This window comes from Pseudorasbora parva, chromosome 23, assembly GCF_024679245.1.
Source record: "Pseudorasbora parva isolate DD20220531a chromosome 23, ASM2467924v1, whole genome shotgun sequence".
NCBI classification, from domain to species: Eukaryota; Metazoa; Chordata; class Actinopteri; order Cypriniformes; family Gobionidae; genus Pseudorasbora; species Pseudorasbora parva.
In genome coordinates, this window is record NC_090194.1 from 6920866 (window position 1) to 6940994 (window position 20129).

The 20129-nt window shown below is 37.4% G+C and overlaps 1 protein-coding gene and 1 long non-coding RNA gene across 3 annotated transcripts in view; one reads left to right on the plus strand and one right to left on the minus strand.

Moving 5' to 3' along the window:
* Positions 1-13913: 13913 nt before the first annotated feature.
* dchs1b (dachsous cadherin-related 1b) overlaps positions 13914-20129 on the plus strand; it is a 126247-nt gene continuing 120031 nt past the window's right edge. Inside the window, exon 1 of one of the 2 annotated variants that reach the window (XM_067432688.1) lies at positions 13914-14356. Coding sequence is in view for 1 of the 2 variants with exons in the window: in XM_067432689.1 (XP_067288790.1) it covers positions 14351-14356 (6 nt within the window). In the remaining variant the exon portion in view is untranslated. The remainder of the gene's footprint in view (positions 14357-20129) is intronic. The other variant, XM_067432689.1, reaches the window with a different exon arrangement.
* Positions 16949-18672, minus strand: LOC137062919 (uncharacterized). Its single transcript, XR_010901311.1, has 3 exons — positions 18624-18672; positions 18115-18211; positions 16949-17099 (listed from the first exon to the last, which is right to left on the minus strand). It is a non-coding gene; the product is annotated as an uncharacterized lncRNA (long non-coding RNA).

The following is a 20129-nucleotide window of genomic DNA, read 5'->3' on the forward strand; positions in this document are numbered from 1 at the left end:
AGCCTTTCTTGGTGGTTTATAAAAAGTTAAATGTGTTCTTTTAGAAAGTGTGTGTTGTTTTATGGTTTTATGCCTTTGTTGTCTCACACATAACATGGGGATAAAGGAGCAGGTGGGCCAATGTGTGTGTTCTATATTTTATGTATTGCTGCCACATCATAAGACTTTGTGTGAGACCTCTGACCACAACAATCTCACTTGGAGTTTGGGATCATTAGATGTTTTTTTGGAGAGTGTGTCTACCAGCTCTATGTCTGTTTAATATCCCATCATGCTCAGTAAATGAACAGGCCTCAACGCATGCCCCCCACCTTCTCTTTCTCCCCCTCACACACACACACACACACCTACACACACACACACACACACACACACACACACACACACACACACACACACACACACACACACACACACACACACACACACACACACACACACACACACACACACACACACACACACACACACACACAAACTTAATTACCTCAGAAACACAGAGACCGACATCAGAGGAGCCCAATGTGCGAAACCAAAACTGGGAACAAATCTTTGTGATTTAGAGGGGGGAGGAAAAGAATGAAACCATGGGACTCGTAAAATGGCCACCTTTATGGTTTTTATAGGATCTGTTATGATCACGCAAAAGCTTGCAAGCACAAGAGACTCCGGTGTAGGAGATCAGAATATTTTCTTGTGGAAATTGCATGGTATGAAATTTATTCTAAAATACAAATCATAATAAATGACTGGGTACAGAGGAAATACTTATCTGTGTTTCATTTCATACTGGTTTGTGGGTTTAATTCATGTTTCAAGAGTGGCTATCATCATCAGATCCAAGTTCTACATCTCAAACCTTTTATCTGACAGCTGTGAACAATTAGGTTCAAATCTAACATGTCAAAAGATTTTTCAGCTCTTGTTTCCGGCACATGACTCTACAAAGGCACAGGACAAGGACAGTGCTGTCACTGTTAACTAAAACTGAAATGATTAAAAGTCTTTTTTAGTAATTAAATTAAATATCAATAAATGCTATAGTATATAAATAATGTTTCATAAGTTTCTTTCGCAGAGGGCGTGGAAATGAAGAGATTGGTGATTGTCGCCTATCTTTCCCTGACCTTGACATCTTTAGCCTTCCAGCATGAGAATAACAGCCCAACTTCAGGTCAGTTCAAGGTAATGTGGTCAATGTCCTTCACACCTGCTATGATAACATAGCTAATGTGTGTATGTAGCCACAACAGATGGTTTGATGGGAGCCAAAAATGTATATGAATGTCCTTAAAGCTACACTATGTAACTTTTCGGTCCGCTAGAGGTCACCTATTCTGAACAAAGGCGTAGCTTGATGATGCCAAGTTTGGGCTCAGAATCTTGGGACATGTGGTCTTCACCGCACAGCCGGTGGAAAATAATCAGGATAGGACTCGGGCAGAAATCATGTTCATGGATGCGATCATTAATGTTACTGTAGTGTGAAGCAGAGCAGGACCGAGTGTTGTGGAGCTGAGCAAGGCCGCTGGAGCGATCGTTGCACAACACACGGCTCGTGAGCAGCGTGACTTGTGACGGGACACAGTCGCTGGCGGCATTTCCACTTTTCTTTTTATGAGTATGAGGTAAAGCAGCTCTGTTTATCATAATAATAATAATAATAATAATAATAATAATAATAATAATAATAATAATAATAATAATAATAATAATAATAATTAGTTACATTTATATAGCGCTTTTCAAGGCACCCAAAACGCTTTACATATTGTCATATTAGATACAATTAAGTGTGTTGATGAAAAATGATGTTATGACGTTACTGTGCGTTTGCTCAGCGGCTGCTGTGATATTTGTTACACACTGCTAAGAGTAAAGCGTTTCTGCAGGATAAAACCGGAAACCGAGGGTAACGCAGATACGATCTAATTGACCGGCGACTCCCTCACACGTCCCGGTTCATTTGTTAAAATAGCAGTTTTCTCAGATTTTACAAATAGTTGGAAAAATTTGGGATATTGTAAGAACTTAACTGAACAAAATATATAACACTAGTGGTTTTTGAAAATTTTACTGAAAAAATACTACATAGAGCACCTTTAATCTTCCTTTGTCTACCTTCAAGTCACCATAAAATCAAAATTGATCGTTCTTATTTTATATGGCATATTACAGTAATCTCTTACAGAAACTTCTCTTCTCTGATGCCGTCTTTACTCATGAGACCACAGCAATAGCAAACCACAACCATCCAATCAATTCCCGAAGGACAAAATCAAGTCCTGTCCTACTTTTTTCTTGTTTGAAAAGCCTTTCTCTTGGATAGAAGAAAATACAGTGAATAAAAACGATGGCAACTTGCCAACTTTTAAGTAGAAAATCGTTTAATTTTTTTTATATTTCTGTTTCAATTAATTTAATTAATTTAAAACGGATACTAGGTTTTAGATCTAAAAATTGAACAGCTTTAAAGCTTTTCAGGCGCTTTCAGTGGACCCCTGTCTTACACTAAGTGACAGACGGAGACCAGATGTTAGAAACCTCCATCTATGGGGTTGATAATACTATGCATATATTAAAAATGATATTTTAATGCACATTATTATTCTTCTTTCATTGCAAGTGGCATCTGGTGTTAAGCAATGAAGCAGACTTGATCTTGCACGTTGACCGCATTAAATAATTCAGCTTTCAGCTCTTTGCGCACAATGAGAAACATTCAACAGAATCTCATGTCAGTGTTTGTATTCGTTTAGTCATGTTCTGTGGCACTGAGTTTGGAAATTTGATTTAAAACCCTGACGACATTGAAGGTTTGACCAGGGGCGTCATGCACCTATTTTTAGACATGCCCATGAAAAGACATGACTAAAAGACCAAATTCACATTTTTTTAAAGGGGTCCTATTGCGCCCATTTTTACCAGATGTAAATGAGTCTCTGATGTCCCCAGAGTGTGTATGTGAAGTTTAAGCTTAAAATACCCCACAGGTCATTATAGCATGTTAAAATCACCACTCTTTGAAGGTGAACAAAAATGCGCTGTTTTTGTGTATGCCCCTTTAAATGCAAATGAGCTGCTGATCCCAGCCCACTTTCTAAAAGAGGGCGGATCTTCAAAGAGCTTGTGATTACCTCAGGCAGATACGCACTGAAAAGGTCTGAAACTGTTCAGCCTGTTATGTTCAACCAGAGTCAGACAATGATATAGAAACTCAAGAAGAAGTCTCTTTCTTCTCTGTCATATTTTTTTTTAAAAAGCACCTATTTATGTTAAACTAATTTAAAGTTCTCATACAATGAAGATCCAAAGTTGAATATAAAACCAGGGTGTGCTTCTGTTACAGGATGCTGGCAGTCAGTTTCTACTCCTCAGTCATTCCCAGGGTGCGCTGCTTGAACTGACCGAACCCTTGTGAGCCTCAACGCTGCCATGGGTCTCCAACAGTCATGTTTAATCTTGATCAAGCTCTCTTTGTTTGTTATTTTTTGCCAGGGACTTCCAGCCTTGCCATAGAAACCCGATCTTACGTGGTTTCTGGTCTAATACACAGTCGAATATCACTGAAATAGTCCATCGCATGATAATTACAGAGGCCGCAAATCAGAGGTCCCTGTGATGTGGACGGTTAGCCAACCTCTAAGTGGTACAGCAGATCTCCCAAATATTAAACCACTACCTTGCTTTTCCATCCTGGGCTATCTGTGTGTAGTGATGGGAAACACAGTGTTGTATCAGTGTGACTCTCGCCTGCTCATGAAGAAGCCAACAAGCAGACTCACACTCTTCCACAGTTTAGCTCACCAAACACTCTCCATCTTCACTGATGTGGGGACAGGGATAATGATTATTAGACGTATAGAAATATAATGGCTGGTTGTATTTGTACCATACATTCCAAGAACGGGGGCAAAATGTACTGTAACCTCTAACAATCATGGAGAAGCACAGCCAAGCAGTGGTTGCATCTGAACTGAAAGTAATGGCTGCGTGTCCACAGATGTTAGCTGGAATATTAGGCTCTTGTCGAGGGCAAACTGTGACAGGAAAATTAATTTTGAATCTGTTGTGAGAATTTCCAGGCAAATGTTAATAGCTTTGTTGCTATTTTCCCAGAGTTTACTTAGAAGATGCATTAGTAAACGAAAGACGTGAGAATCGTTTTTTCCAGAGCTACAAATTGTCCAAATGAGTAAAATATCGTAACAAATGTTTTTATGTGGCATCAAGTCGAATTTTCCACTTTTATTTTCATTATGAAATGTAATTGGATTTAACAAATGTACCTTCTTGAACATATGTTTATAGTCAAATGCATTAATATTAATATTTAGTCTGATTGTTCTGAATGAGGCAGAAATCCATTGACTAGAATACTGTATATCTACAATGAACGGCCTATTTACATTCTTTTCAGTTCACCCTGCTTTACTCTCTAACAAATCTTCTCTGTCAAGGGTGAACTTGAATGATGAAACAAAGGTAAACATCTGTTTCAGTCTGAGCACTTTAACTGGATCTCACAGTACACTGTGAAGAGATGTTTTTTTTACTCCTTTTTGGCTGCTTGCACCTGTTTTACTGTTAAACTTACCATGCATAACATGGTATTTTGATCTTAAATTTCTGCCGTTGGATGTGTCATAGCTTCAGACCTCTTTTTCTAAGAACCGTAAGCATGCTTATATAGAAATGTCCCAGATTTATAGATATATTTCAGTTTAAATAAATGCGTTCAGGAAAAAACACATTTATAGATTTGGCAAACAAAAAGCAATTCCAGCGCATTCATGGTACAGTTTATCAGTGTGTTCCCTGTAAATCAGAAGACTTTGGACAATTGCTCCATTTCTTTTACTGTTATTCTTAAAAAACAGATGAGTGATCTCAATCTCATAAATAAATGACGTGTCCTTATATTTGACCTGTTTTGGGAGCCAAGTCACCCTGGAGTCCAGCAGACCGTTGAGTTATCACATTTTCAAAATTGCTCTTGACCAAAATCCAGCACCATTTCAAGTTTCACGTTGTTTTTCAAAAGCATACGTTTCTTTTTAAAGTAATTTTGATTGTTCTCACAATACTGCCTATCCCAAAATAATAATAATAATAATAATTGGTTGTTGTCGTTACCTATTTTGTCAGGGTTCTGCCCTGGCAGTCTTGTCTGTTTTGTCTTTGTTTAAAGGTGCCCTATGATGAAAAATTAAATTAACCTTGCCATAGTGAAATAATAAGAGTTCAGTACATGGACATCACATACTGTGAGTCTCAAACACCATTGCGTCCTACTTCATGTAAATCTTGTGCATGAAAAACGCCACGAAAAATAAATGAATCTCAACATCTCAATGTGATGCAATCGCTGGCGATCATTTATATGCACGCCCCCAACATTTGCATCTGCCCAAACATGTTCACTGTCAGGCGGAACTGACGGAGCCGAATCATCGGGATCTGCAGATAAACAAGTGACACTCGAGGATAGCAAAAACGGCAGCTCTCATGGACACACATCATGTACCAGGCTGTGCAGGGGACGTGAGGACTTTTCTACCCTTCCCACAGATAAAAAATGTCAACAGTCATGGTTGATGTTTATTATAATCGGATACCGCAACAATTTAATTCAAAATCGTTTGTTTTTTCGGCCCATTTCAAGCAAGCTTCGCTCATAGTCTTAAACTGAAGAAAGTGGCAATTACAACTGAATTCCTGCAAGCAGTAAGTAGTGATTTATCCACTTTGTTTAAACAATTTCTGATTAAATTGAACGTTTCTTAGAGACAGCTTTGTCTAGATAACGCAAGATGCTAGTACAGTAACAAAGTACCATATATAACCAAAACACCGGATAGTATACTGGTTTTGGTTTTGTCGGAGGGAAAGAAAAGCGTTTGTGCGGTTGCCAGATTTCAGTAATTTAAATCCCCCAATACCTGACATATTTACATGATTAGTTATTGTTACATTAAGTGTGTGTAAGCGACCTGCTTTCGTGTTGCAAACAGACTTCCATTCACTAAGCCACTGACGATACCACAGCGACGTGTCTTTTTTGGTTCATGACCAAATCATCAGACGGTTAACGACCAAGCAAGTAATTGTATTGTTTTTAAAATGTTTGAAACAGAGATATCCATTTGGGGATTGTGCTCCCTTCTGGAGCTTGTCCTGGGGACAGGTTGCCTGGGGGAGGTCGCTGCTTGTGCGTAACATGAGAGTGAACCTCATTGGTTCTCGCTGAAGCTCAAACGTTCTGTGTAACATGAGAGTGAACCTCATTGGTTCTCGCTGAAGCTCAAACGTTCTGTGTAACATGAGAGTGAACCTCATTGGTTCTCGCTGAAGCTCAAACGTTCTGTGTAACATGAGAATGAACCTCATTGGTTCTCACTGAAGCTGAAACGTTCTGTGTAACATGAGAATGAACCTCATTGGTTCTCGCTGAAGCTGAAACGTTCTGCGTAACACGAGAATGAACCTCATTGGTTCTCGCTGAAGCTGAAACGTTCTGTGTAACATAAGAATGAACCTCATTGGTTCTCGCTGAAGCTGAAACGTTCTGTGTAACATAAGAATGAACCTCATTGGTTCTCGCTGAAGCTCAAACGTTCTGTGTAACATGAGAATGAACCTCATTGGTTCTCGCTGAAGCTCAAACGTTCTGTGTAACATGAGAATGAACCTCATTGGTTCTCGCTGAAGCTCAAACGTTCTGCGTAACACGAGAATGAACCTCATTGGTTCTCGCTGAAGCTGAAACATTCTGTGTAACATGAGAATGAACCTCATTGGTTCTTGCTGAAGCTCAAACGTTCTGCGTAACACAAGAATGAACCTCATTGGTTCTCACACATCAAGCAAACATGCTTGATCTTCCGTTTACCACAACTGATGTGTAAGTTGATGAATATTTAAATGTGATCAAAAGCCTCAAATCAATCTGTTCAACATATAAAGTGATCAAGACTCTTCAGAAAATTTTTACTAAATCGCTTGATTTATATGGATTCGTTTTACGATCTCTTTATAAACTTTTTGAAGCGTTGAAATAGTAGTTGCTTGGACTGTCAATGGAGGGACAGAAAGCTTTTTGATTTCTGATTTTTCATTTGTGTTTTGAAGATGAATTAAAGTCTTAGGGGTTTACATGAGGGTGAGTAATTAATGACAGAATTTTCATTTTTGGTTGAACTAACCACTAACCAATAGTACTATAAAAGCAGCCTTATAATCACTATATGAGAATTTGAATCTAACAAGTGTTCATGTGCAGGACAGAGAAAACCCTCCATGCACTGTCCAACACAAATGTTCTTCACTTCTTTCAAGTTTTCCGTCCGAACAGATACTCTCACTGAGACTACCGCATGGATCACACATCCTTCCTGAAGTTCAAAGGCCAGGCATTACTGTCGGAAATGGATGAGCTGAATGATTTGGCCTCCTGCATGAACGGAAGCTCTAGCAGAATCATTTCCACCATTCTTGGGGTCGAAGGACAAACATCTTTATCACCGAGGCACAACAATCTGCATAACAATAAACAGGAAACAGGTGAGATAACCATTTGCGTATTTTCTGGCAAATGACCTTCCCATCTTTTTGAGTCATTCTTCATTTAAAGTGCCAAAGCTGAGAGAATGGCTGAGGTGGAGGATGACTTTAGCAATGCTGATTGCTTTTTCAGGAGATGCTAAAATCTCATTTATATGCCATAATGGCAAGAAAAGGCTCATAAAAGAGGGGAAATAAGGGCCCATGGAAATGACCCCTGCGTGTGACCTTGCAAGACCTTGTAGAGTCTGGATCTGCTTCTTTGTTTCACTCTTGGACTGATAAGAAGCGATTAATGCTGATAAGAAAAAAGCAACACAATACTAGAAGGGTGAGCTTTTAGCGTATGATGCCAAAACTGCATGCAGTCTTTGTGTTCACGATACACACATCCACCTCTTTGCTCACACACAATCCGTAATCCTGCCATCCCATCAACACACATTTCTCACACGCATACTGAACATGCACAAACATACACTCATACAGAATAATATGCTAGTCTGAAGCTGTGGTGCTTGTTCTAGCGTAATGTGGAGTGACTAGGCACAATGCAGAGGAAAGGCCAAGTGTTGTCCAGAGTTTCTTTCTTTCCCACGATGCTTTACACAGTCAGGGCACCACAAGGAAGGAAGCTGACGGTGAGGTTTGTCGCCTTGGCAGTGGCGGCCATGTTGTTCTCCTTAGGCACACTGTTGGACATAAAATAACTCATAGGAAGTTCTCAGGATTTTGCACTTCCTGTTTTCAAAAAGGCCGTTTTGACATACAATACAGGGCAGTACAGTGATTTCAAAGACTTGCTTACGAAATGCTTCACTAATTTAACATTTACATGCAAGTTGTGTACACTAAAAGTTTGTTTTTTCTTTTTAAAGAAATCAATACTTTTATTTAGCAAAGATGTGTTAAATTGATAAAAATGTAAAGAATTTCACATTATTATTATTCTTTTAATTTTTCAAATAAATATTTTTTTGTTGCTTTCTATTCATCAAATAATCCTAAAATATTAAACAGCTTAAAAATATTAAACAGCTCAACTGTTTTCAATAATGATAATAATAATAGATATTTATTGAGCACTGAAATTGAAATTTTTTAAATTGTAATAATATTTCACAATATATATTCAGAGAAAGAGAGCACGATAAAGAGAGTCAGAGAGAGATGTATATCATTTAGATATGATAAAATACTTAATCATAAAACCAATGTTTATGAAGTTAAACTTTAGCCACATGAAGAATCTCACATTATTCAATCCTCAAACCACAAACACCATAAACTATGAGTGGATACACACAACCATAACTACTTATCCATCAATATTTCTGCACAGGAGTGAGAAACGGATACAAATGAAATCCAAAGTCAATGCACAAATATCCGCAGTGTAGTGTATCTTGGACTGACAGAATCTCCCATGAGTATATCTCTTCAAGAGATCTGTGATTTAAAAGCTGCTGTTTAATAAAATCTGTCAGTATCTGCACAATGGAACAAATATCTTTACATTTTTTTCAACCCGAGCAAATCTGATCCACATTGTACACATCTATAAAAAGCCTACTGAATAACTGAACAATTGCTCGAGTATTATTTCTGGATTGTGAAGATGCTACATTGAATTCTTCATAAACCCTTTATGCTTACTGTAGTCTTTATTACATCAGACTCCTTTCGATCCCTTTAGACCTTGAACATCTTCTAGCGGTTAAAGGGGTCATGAACTGCACTGTTATTGTTTTATAATGTTTCATGTGCTGCACATATAATGGTATATATTTTTTTACCTAAAAAAATTCATCATTTTGAAATAAAGGCATTTTTCCAACCCTGATTTTAGTCTCTGATTTGAACGCTCTGTTTGAACATCTGACATCTTTGCAAATAAAATAGATAGCATTACACGCGGAACTCTCTCGAAAACAAGTTGGTGCCAGATGGGCCGGTCTGAGAATTTCATAATCTGAGGTCAGAGGAGAATGGGCCGACTCATTCAAGCTGATAGAAGAGCAACTTTGACTGAAATAACCACTCGTTACAACCGAGGTATGCAGCAAAACATTTGTGAATCCACAACACGCACAACCTTGAGGCGGATGGGCTACAACAGCAGAAGACCCCACCGGGTACAATTCATCTCTACTACAAATAGGAAAAAGAGGCTACAATTTGCACAAGCTCACCAAAATTGGACAGTTGAAGACTGGAAGAATGTTGCCTGGTCTGATGAGTCTCGATTTCTGTTGAGACATTTAGATGGTAGAGTAAGAACTTGCCGTAAACAGAATGAGAACATCGATCCATCATGCCTTGTCCACTGTGCAGGCTGGTGGTGGTGGTGTAATGGTGTGGTTTCTTGGCACAAGCCCCTTTTTTATGCCCCTTAGAGCCAATTGGGCATTGTTTAAATGCCACGGCCTACCTGAGCATTGTTTCTGACCATGTCCATCCCTTTATGACCACCATGTACCCATCCTCTGGTGGATATTTCCAGCAGGATAATGCACCATGTCACAAAGCTTGAATCATTTCAAATTGGTTTCTTGAACATGACAATGAGTTCACCGTACTAAAATGGCCCCCACAGTCACCAGATCTCAACCCAATAGAGCATCTTTGGGATGTGGTGGAACAGGAGCTTCATGCCCTGGATGTGCATCCCACAAATCTCCATCAACTGCAAGATGCTATCCTGTCAATATGGGCCAACATTTCTAAAGAATGCTTTCAGCACCTTGAATCAGTGCCAGGTAGAATTAAGGCAGTTCTGAAGGCAAAAGAGGGGCCAAATGCAATATTAGTATGGTGTTCCTAATAATCCTTTAGGTGAGTGTATATAGTTCTATGGCATTATATTTTGATCGTGGCATTAAAGGTTGAAGTGATGAACATTGTATCTGATCACACACTCAATTTCTACACACTAACTAATGCTTTCATCATAACTAGCAGTGCAATAACATTATAAGCCCATATATTCCATCCTGGTTAGTGTTATCTCACTAACACGCCAGTTATAAAGTTATAATGATGAAGTTTATAGTTCTGAAACTTACAGGATATTCTTGACGACCTCTCATAAGTCAAAAGCTCAAGGAAAATTGTATTTCTCAGTTCATGACCCCACACAGCCAAGCCCTAATTGCATCATATCTCCCAAATTATAAGCAATAAGAGAGAGAGAAAAAAACACCAATGAAGAGCTCATGCTTTGAATTTGATTCTTTTTATCAGCATATTCACACACACATCCACACAGATTCAAAACAATTTGCCCAAAGGCTGAAAAGACATTGTCAGAACTCAGATGAAAACCTATTCGAGTTGACAGATAAGACACAAATGTCTTCCTGATTTCCTGCCTGACATAGCCATGAAGTTTGCATAACATTGTGCTAAAATAAATCTTTCAGGATTTGATGAAAAACAACTGTCAAAGACTGAATTTATTGGACTTGTCAAAATCTGTGAAGCTGGTGAAATTCCAAGGTTTCGGGAACACACTAAATGTGCATATTAAACCCATTAATAGATTATGAGAAGTAAATGATAACATGTGGCGAGGCTACAGTAAAAGCCTTGAGTTTGTTATATTTTGCCAATCAAAAATAAACGCATACTCTGACTTGAGCTTAATGGTGCGTTCAGTTCCTTCTGGCGAGTTTGTATTAATGAGTCAGGACGTCCTACAATGTCATGTGCGTTCAATGAATAATGAATGAATGATGAATAAAGAATATGCATCAGGTTTTTATTCAATTTATGAAGTAAACTGAATCATATATTGTACAATTTTTGGGCATTGATTTACACGATAATAGCATTTAGGCGGCCTGATAATCTATTTTTTAAAAACTAAATGTTAAAATGGGGTAATGTTATGATAATGTTAAAATGGGATTCAAAGTAAATGTTTTTGAAAACAACACTTTTATCATCTCTGTGCATAAACTGCAAAAAATGGGAATTTGTGAAACAATCTGTAGGCGCTTAGTTTTTCTTTATAAAGAGACATCGCCAACTACTGGCCTATCATGCAAAATACAGCATTTGGAGTCGTTTTCGCTGATCTGTGAAACTCTCGCTGATCTGTGAAAAAGGAAAAACGTTTCTGTTTTTAGTACATCGTTGTCATGTACTGTGTGTGTGTGTGTGTGTGTGTGTGTGTGTAGGGGGGGGGGGGGGGTAGGCTTAAAGCCTATTCATTAAAAATTAAACTTGTAAATACAATCTCTCTATAACTTGAATGCACCATAACTTAAGGGACACTTAAAGTCCGATATCTGACCTGTAGTAGAGAATAACTCTAAAGGCTGTTATGACATCATTTCCTCTCCTAACATTTCGGAGAGTTACCTCATCCTTTATGTTTTAGGGAAGAAAGTGTGAACTGGAATTGTACCAGAGTTTTGGCAAGAGTAATGCTGATTGACAGAATAAGGAAGTTATTCAGAGTTTGAATAAATGTTTCCATAAAAACATACTGTTACTAAAATGTTTTAAATGTCCACAATTTCAAGTATCACATATATCAATAATGGCCAGTGAAAAGTCTGTTCGGACAGCCAAACTCAGCCTGTGTAAATGGTGCTGGCACCTTAGAAAGAAACCCTTATTAACTCTAAATGAGCCATGACAAAATGACCTCATATTGATTGGACTCACCATAGCTGGGACATTAAACTCAAAGATTAAGATGGTTTGAGCAGGGGGCTGTCACAAAGTTTCAGGTACTCGTGTCTCATTTCTCCAAAAGATAACAATAGCATTGGTGGGAAATCAGCAATGGAAAACTTCAAACGCAACATAGAGTACAGCTTCACATGCGTAGGTTTAATGCTGTGAGATTACATTAAAATGAGTGTGTGTGTTTAAGTTTGGCTGGGAATTTACATGCGTCTCTATTGGCGAAATTGGAATGCATCTAGATATAAAATCAGAGAAATATTAAGGGTGATATCTGAAGGTTATGAACAGAAGCCAAGTATATCCCAAACCTTGTGGGGAGCCTCTCCCCAAACGCTCGCACACGAGAAACGCAACTTCACCATCTGCTAACGCTTAGGAGCGTGTACCGTGAGTTCTGCGGTAAAGCTGTTTTACAACAGAATGGCACAGCAAAAAAAATTACATATAAGATTTCAACTCAAGGTTGATAAAGAACCTTAATATTTATGTACAATATTCAGATTATAACTGGAGAAAATTAATTATTCATTAATGGAGACCAATTAATGTGATATTTACAGTAACACTCATGGATAACACAAATTGCACCTTTTATATTCAAGGGTTTGAGTTGTTTAACACAGAAAGACTGTTCTCTTTTGTAGGTTTGTATTCAGGCAGCAACCTATCCTCTACTTAACGCTTGGGTGCAGTTGGAGGGGGGTTGACCTGAAACCCAGGTTGATAAATGACCTTGCTGTCACACCGATTCTCCTGGTGCTGGTGTGCACTTAAGACTCCATCGGTCTGCGGGGTGTACGCCCACGCTCCCTATACTACAAATAATGTCCAGCAAGGCATAGTAGACATTTTTTGATGTCTACTCACAGACATTAAATAATGTGCAATACTAATTCATTCTAAATCATTAAAAGAATCTCTACAACCATCAATGAATTGTAGGCTTTCACATTCCCAACGTTTTTTGTACGCCCACAGCCCCAAACCACAAACCAAACATGTTCCTAAATTGTGACCACTGACAGGTGAAGGGAATAACACTGATTATCTCTTTATCATGGCACCTGTTAGTGGGTGAGACATATTAGGCAGCAACTTTTGTCCTCAAAGTTGATGTGTTAGATGCAGGAAAATTGGCAAGCGTAAGAATTTGAGCAAGTCTGACAAGGGCCGAATTATGATGGCTAGTCGACTGGGTCAGAGCATCTCCAAAACTGCAGCTCTTGTGGGGTGTTCCCGGTCTGCAGTGGTCAAGATCTATCAAATTTCACACTGATTATAATGTGATAATATAATAATAATAATAATAATAATATATATATATATATATATATATATATATATATATATATATATATATATATATATATATATATAGATACCAATTAATTATTAAATAACAAAAAATACTAAGCTGTGTAAGTTATATCTTCCGTATTTAATTTTTATATTTCTATAACACTTAATATTCATACAAAATTGTATATGCAAACATATTTTGTAACTACACATAAGTCTTGAATCTGGTTCTTTGTCTTAAAACCACTTCTCCAAGGTATAGCATGGTGGCACTACAGTCTACACGAACTAGTCTGGTCTTTTCCTCAGTCCTCCTCTTTTCTTCCAGTGCTCCCCCTTTTGTACCGCTCCCCACGTGTCGAATATATTAGCAACCCAAATTAGGAGAGGCCGGGCCTGATGTGGGTGTCGGATTTCACTCGCGGAGGTGCGGTGTATCCACAGAGCGTCCAGTCCATGCAGCAGTGGATGCTGAGGTGACCGTTATACGGAGGTGCGCTTTACCGATAAAGACACAGAGGCGATCGTACGATATTCTGGTCCCGTTTGGCGAATGGAATAGTGAACGCGGACTCACACACACCTGAGAAGCTAGGCTATTATTTGCCGGTGAAAGCAAGGAGTATCTGCTTGAGAATTGAATCTATTTCCCATGGATTTAATGCTGAAGTATTTTTCTTAAACAATAAAACGATCCTCTCGCGGTTGGGAACGGGCTGGATACATCTGCATACAAATTGGATTTGAGTGAGACAACGGATGCTCACAGACAGCGGCGGAGCTCGTTCAGATGAATGTAAGAATCAATGTCGTTATCCTATCTCTCAACATGACTCAAGACAGTCTGCTTAACATTAATTCTGACACCTCAAGCATTTGCTGAGGAGAAAACGTTGGGGTGCTGCACGATTTAGCCACATTTTATTGATTATTTCACTCATTCATATCTGTGTCAGCAAAACCAATCGCTTCTTTGTGTGTGCAAGTGTGTGGTTTCATTCATTCTCTTTTACCCCGCTGAAGTGATTGTGTTCGTCCGCGTATTTCATATCAGCTGGTTAAAGCATGCATGCAGCCTGAAGGCGTTTACAGCAAGACCATTAATGGTTCCTAAATGGACCGACACGTAACTCATAAGAGACCGCCACTAGAAGCAATTTAAGAAGAAACCAAATTAGAACAAATTATCTAGAAATAATTAATGTTAAGAATTTAGAGTTGAGAATTCATGTTCTGTTCAGGTGTATTCTCGCAGGCAGGGGTAAATGGGGGGTGGGGTAGTTATGGTAATCGGGTATTTATAGGGGTGAATGTTGATTGGGACACATTTTTCCATTCATTTCATTGGCAAAAATTGTCCCAGTCAGCCCGAATTCACCCTACCTTTTTAAAGTAGGCCTATATTCGACAGTTAGACAGATATTTTTACTCCATAAGGATGACTTTTTCAAAAAACTTTCCATTAACAACAGAAATCAAATTTCCACCAGCAAAAAATACATAAAAAAAAAAAGTGTTGATACATAATTACAGTAGGTGTTTTTTGTTGTTGTTGTTGCTGCAAAGCAATTAGGTCTGCTGTAATGAATCACTTCATTAAACATGAACATATCACAGGATAGGTTATAGCCTTAAAACAAGACACGATTTGAATGATTGAGCTCCAAAACCCCTTGTCAAAAAATCCTTAAGGATTTTTAATGGAAATCTGTACAGGATTCCATTAAAAATTTCTATCATATTTTGGAACCGTTCCTATAGGATTCCGTTAGAAATAATCTTATAGGATAATTTATGTCTTGTCCTTTAAGATTCTTATCTGATTCCTATAGGATTCCGTTAGAAATAATCTTATAGGATAATTTATGTCTTGTCCTTTAAGATTCTTATCTGATTCCTATAGGATTTTTTGGGAATTGTCTTATAAGATAATACATAAATATCCCGTAGGATAAATCCTAAAGGATTCCAATAAGATTCCAAATGTAATCTGATTCCTACTGGATTCTGTGAGAATTGTCTTATAAGACAATACATTTATATTCTGTAGGACAATTTCAACAGGATTTTATTGGTTGGATCCAATTGGGTCTTTCTCTCTCTCTCTCGCTCTCACACACACACACACACACACACACACACACACACACACACACACACACACACACACACACACACACAAACAAACACACACACACACACACACACACGTGCGCACACACGTGCGCACACACAGACACGGTTTTGCTATCTTTGCTTTTTACATGGTAGGGAAGGCATATTCGGACACAGCAAAGATAGCAAAGTGTACCAAGGCTACTATGTCTGAATACTTGGTACACTGTAAGAAAGAAAGAAAAGTAGAATTAGACCCTTTTTACATTTTCGGGTTTCTCAGAGCGAAAGTCGTCATAGTTAGGTTAACTTCCCTTACGAAAAAGAACTATGGTTTTACTATAGTAAAACTGTAGTTTAACTATGACTGTAGTAACCATGGTATTTTGGTGCGAAACCATGGTTTTTAAAAAACATGGTTTTACTACAGTTATATTGTAGTAATACTATAGTAAAACTGTAGTTTGAATTACTGTAGTAACTGGTATTTTTAACAACCATGGTTTTAATACCATGGTTTTACTACAGTTATATTGTAGTAATACTACAGTAAAACCATTGTAACCATGACTGCAGCAACCATGGTTTTTGCAGTAAACATGGTTTTATAAAACATGGATCATATGCCATAAATTGGTTGTATTACCACAGTGCAGCCATGGTTTTACTAAATGATCTTGAAGTACATTTAAGTAATTAAGTTACAACAAACATCTAAATAATAACAACAGAAAGAAGTTACCATTCTATGATACAAACTTTATTACAGAAATTACATAATCTGAACAAAAATATAAACTTTCATGTGTTCTCATGTGACATAAAAAAGTGGTAAATTATGGGTGATAAAGTGGTGCTGTGCAATTGTTAAAACATTCAGTTGCTAATTTAAAAATAAAAAAATAGCAATTTGTTCCACTGTAATAATGATTTATATACAAAAATAACATTGTACAAATAAAAATGACTTAAAACACCTTTAAATACACAGCATCTTCCTCCTCTAAAATGTCTATAACCTGCAAACATGTGCCCAATACAAGCATACGTTTGCAGTTTATACTGTACATAAATTAACAGGATTATAACAACATTACTTAACAATTAATTACTTTATTACTTAAAAACATTACTAAAATGTTATTTTCTTTTTAAGAAAAAATACATATACTACACAATAAAAATGAGAAGAAATTAGTGTTTTTTTAAAATAATGTTTAAAATGATATCCACTCACAATAGATGAAGACATGAAGTCTCCTGGTGGGGGACGAATACATTCTAGGTGGAAAAATGTTCAAAAGCATGTGATGCAGCATCCATGCCAGCAGCTGTCAGTGTGAAGTCTGTCGTATAGGCCGGCAGGTTACAGGCCAGCTTTGGTTTGGTTCTGTCTTGACCTTCAGCCCAAAAGGATGTAGGATCTAAAATGAGAAGAATACACACCACATTAACACACGGCTTGCTGGAATTCTTAACTGTACTATCGAGTAGCCATTTAATAATGCCCAAGTGCAATGATGTCTATTCATTCAGTGTTTTCACAACCCATAAATTATTATGGCTCCAAAAGTAAAGCAGAAAGAATGTACATTAAAGGATTAGTTCACCCCAAAATGATAATTCCTATTCTTTTACTCACCCCAATGCCATCCAAGATGTTCATGTCTTTCTTCTTCAGTAGAAAATAAATAAACATGTATATATTTTTTAACCTCAAATGCTCGACTTTGATGATGTAAGGCTTTGTGGCGTCATTACGTTGGAAAGGTCAGGCGTGTGACGTATGTGGAAGTACCGTCCCAGTGTTAAAACCAACGTGCAAAGACTAAATCAAACACCCTTTACAAAAATAAAAGGTAAAACAACAATGTCGGACAATTTTAAAGTTAGAGGAGAACATGAGATGGAGTTTTTCGGCACTGGGTCAGCACTGACCTTTCCGGCGTAATACGCAGTGGGAAAACAACATCAAAGTCGTGCATTTGAGGTAAAAGGTATATAAATGCATTTTTTTTTTTTTTTAGAAAATGACCGATGGAAATTATCAGGAGATTTTAATTTTGGGGTGAACTAATTCTTTAACAATACAGAACACGATTTTAGATTAAAATTCAATTTCTATTTGTTATAAATCTGCCAGGTTCTCACACCAGCCAATCACAGCGCACTCCCTCTCCCGAATACTGATTACTCACACCTGAACCTCATCACACTCATCTCCACTATAGATAAAACTCAATAGTTTTGTGACCTGTTTTAATATAAACAGGGTTTGTGTTTTTAGGTTTACTTGTTAATTTAATATTGCTCATACAGTGTCACTTATGTTTTGAATGTCAAAGCCTTCTTAATATGTATAATTTTGTTAAAGAAAATAACTAAAATCATGCGGATATTATGTCAAATATTATGTGAAATACATGTATATAAAATTACCTTCCTCAGTTCACCCGTTTCTTACAGCTCTGTCAGCAGCTTCCTCCAGAAATGTTGGAATCTTCCCCTCTGTTGTAGATGGGTTATTTTGTCCCTCCTGAAATCACAGAACATTTTAACAATATTTGTTTACCAGTTTGCAGCTAATTTTCGCGCTCCATGTAACTGACATCATCGATGAACAGTAATGTTACAGTGTATACGTTTAGATTTTTGATACGTACCATTGACAAATTAGCAGCAAAACCTTAACAAAACTATCAAAACATTTAAGTTTCACATAAAGATTTATTTAAAAGCTCAAGTTCTCATAAACAAGGGCTCAATCGATCAAATCGATAGAGTTAGCTTAAGTTACCCTCTTGTGAAAACGGTTGAGATGACTTTTCCCGAAGACACTAAACCATTTCTATCAAGTAAATATTCAACAGAAGTGTGTCAGTTAACGTAAGAAAGGTGTCAGGAACAGTTGTGTGTATAATTTGTGTGGTTTTAGGGACTAAACTCACCTGAAACGAGTGAAAACAGCGTCTGAGGAAGTGCTGCTCGTTTGACTCCCCGTTTCCATGGCAACTCTGCTCCAGTGTGGTTTGAAGAACGCGAATCGAATGTCCAACGCGCATGCGCATTAAAACGCCACAGTCACACATTATTTACATGATAAATAACCATATAGATTTAAAACATTACATAAATAAAAATCTCATTGATATTAAATCATGAATTTAAAATTAATTTAGTCATATGAGCCATTCATAGGTGCAAAATGCCACCCCTGCACTAGATAGTGAGACAAAATGGCACTTTTATATATATTTTATATTATTTTGTATTATTATAGGAACACTCAACCTAATTATTTAATTTGAAAGTGTGATTGTTTTTCTATGCAAACGCTTTGCTTTGGTTATATAACAATATTAAGCCAATCTCTGTGTTTTTTCATTGAAAAGTGAAATTCCATTAAAATAAATCAGATTGTCCTATAGGATTCTAAGAATCCAAGAAGATCCAACAGGACAAAGTGAAATTCCATTAAAATAAATCAGATTGTCCTATAGGATTCTAAGAATCCAAGAAGATCCTACAGGACAAAGTGAAATTCCATTAAAATAAATCAGAATGTCCAATAGGATTCTAACAATCCAAGAAGATCCTATAGGACAAAGTGAAATTCCATTAAAATAAATCAGAATGTCCAATAGGATTCTAACAATCCAAGAAGATCCTACAGGACAAAGTGAAATTCCATTAAAATAAATCAGAATGTCCAATAGGATTCTAACAATCCAAGAAGATCCTACAGGACAAAGTGAAATACCATTAAAATAAATCAGATTGTCCTATAAGATTCTAAGAATCCAATAAGATCCTATAGGACAAAGTGAAATTCCAATAAAATAAATCAGATTGTCCTATAGGATTCTAAGAATCCAATAAGATCCTATAGGACAAAGTGAAAATCCAATAGGATTTTTTGACAAGGGACTTGTATACTGTAGGCCTATAGAAATGTGGCTAGGCATACTAGGAAATAGTTGACTCTGAAAGTCACTTTATAATTCACACTCAGCAGGTGTATCAACATCCACATTCATAGATGTTCATTGATTGTAGGCTACTGTGGGCACAGAATCGTTCCTACCTTCACCCAACCAAGGATCCTACACTGAGATACTTACATCTTCCCAAAGCATGATTGCCACTATCTATTCCTCTCAAAAACTGCACATACGGAGATCGGGTTCTTCTTAAGCGACAAGGCGTGCATTCTCTGAAAACAGACTCCCATTTTTAACAAGAGACATATGTTTGAGTTTTTGTAGGATTACCATATTTTTTGCTCTCTTTCATCGGCAACTGTGGCTACCGGACGCGTAGATAGTATGTGCCTGCACGCAACGTAACTGCACGCACCTCACAGCATCAGAGCATGCCTATTATTTAGGTCCCTCATTCAAACTACGGAGGCTGTAATTAAGTATCATGAGCATGCAGTTAAAAGAGAAGAGAGC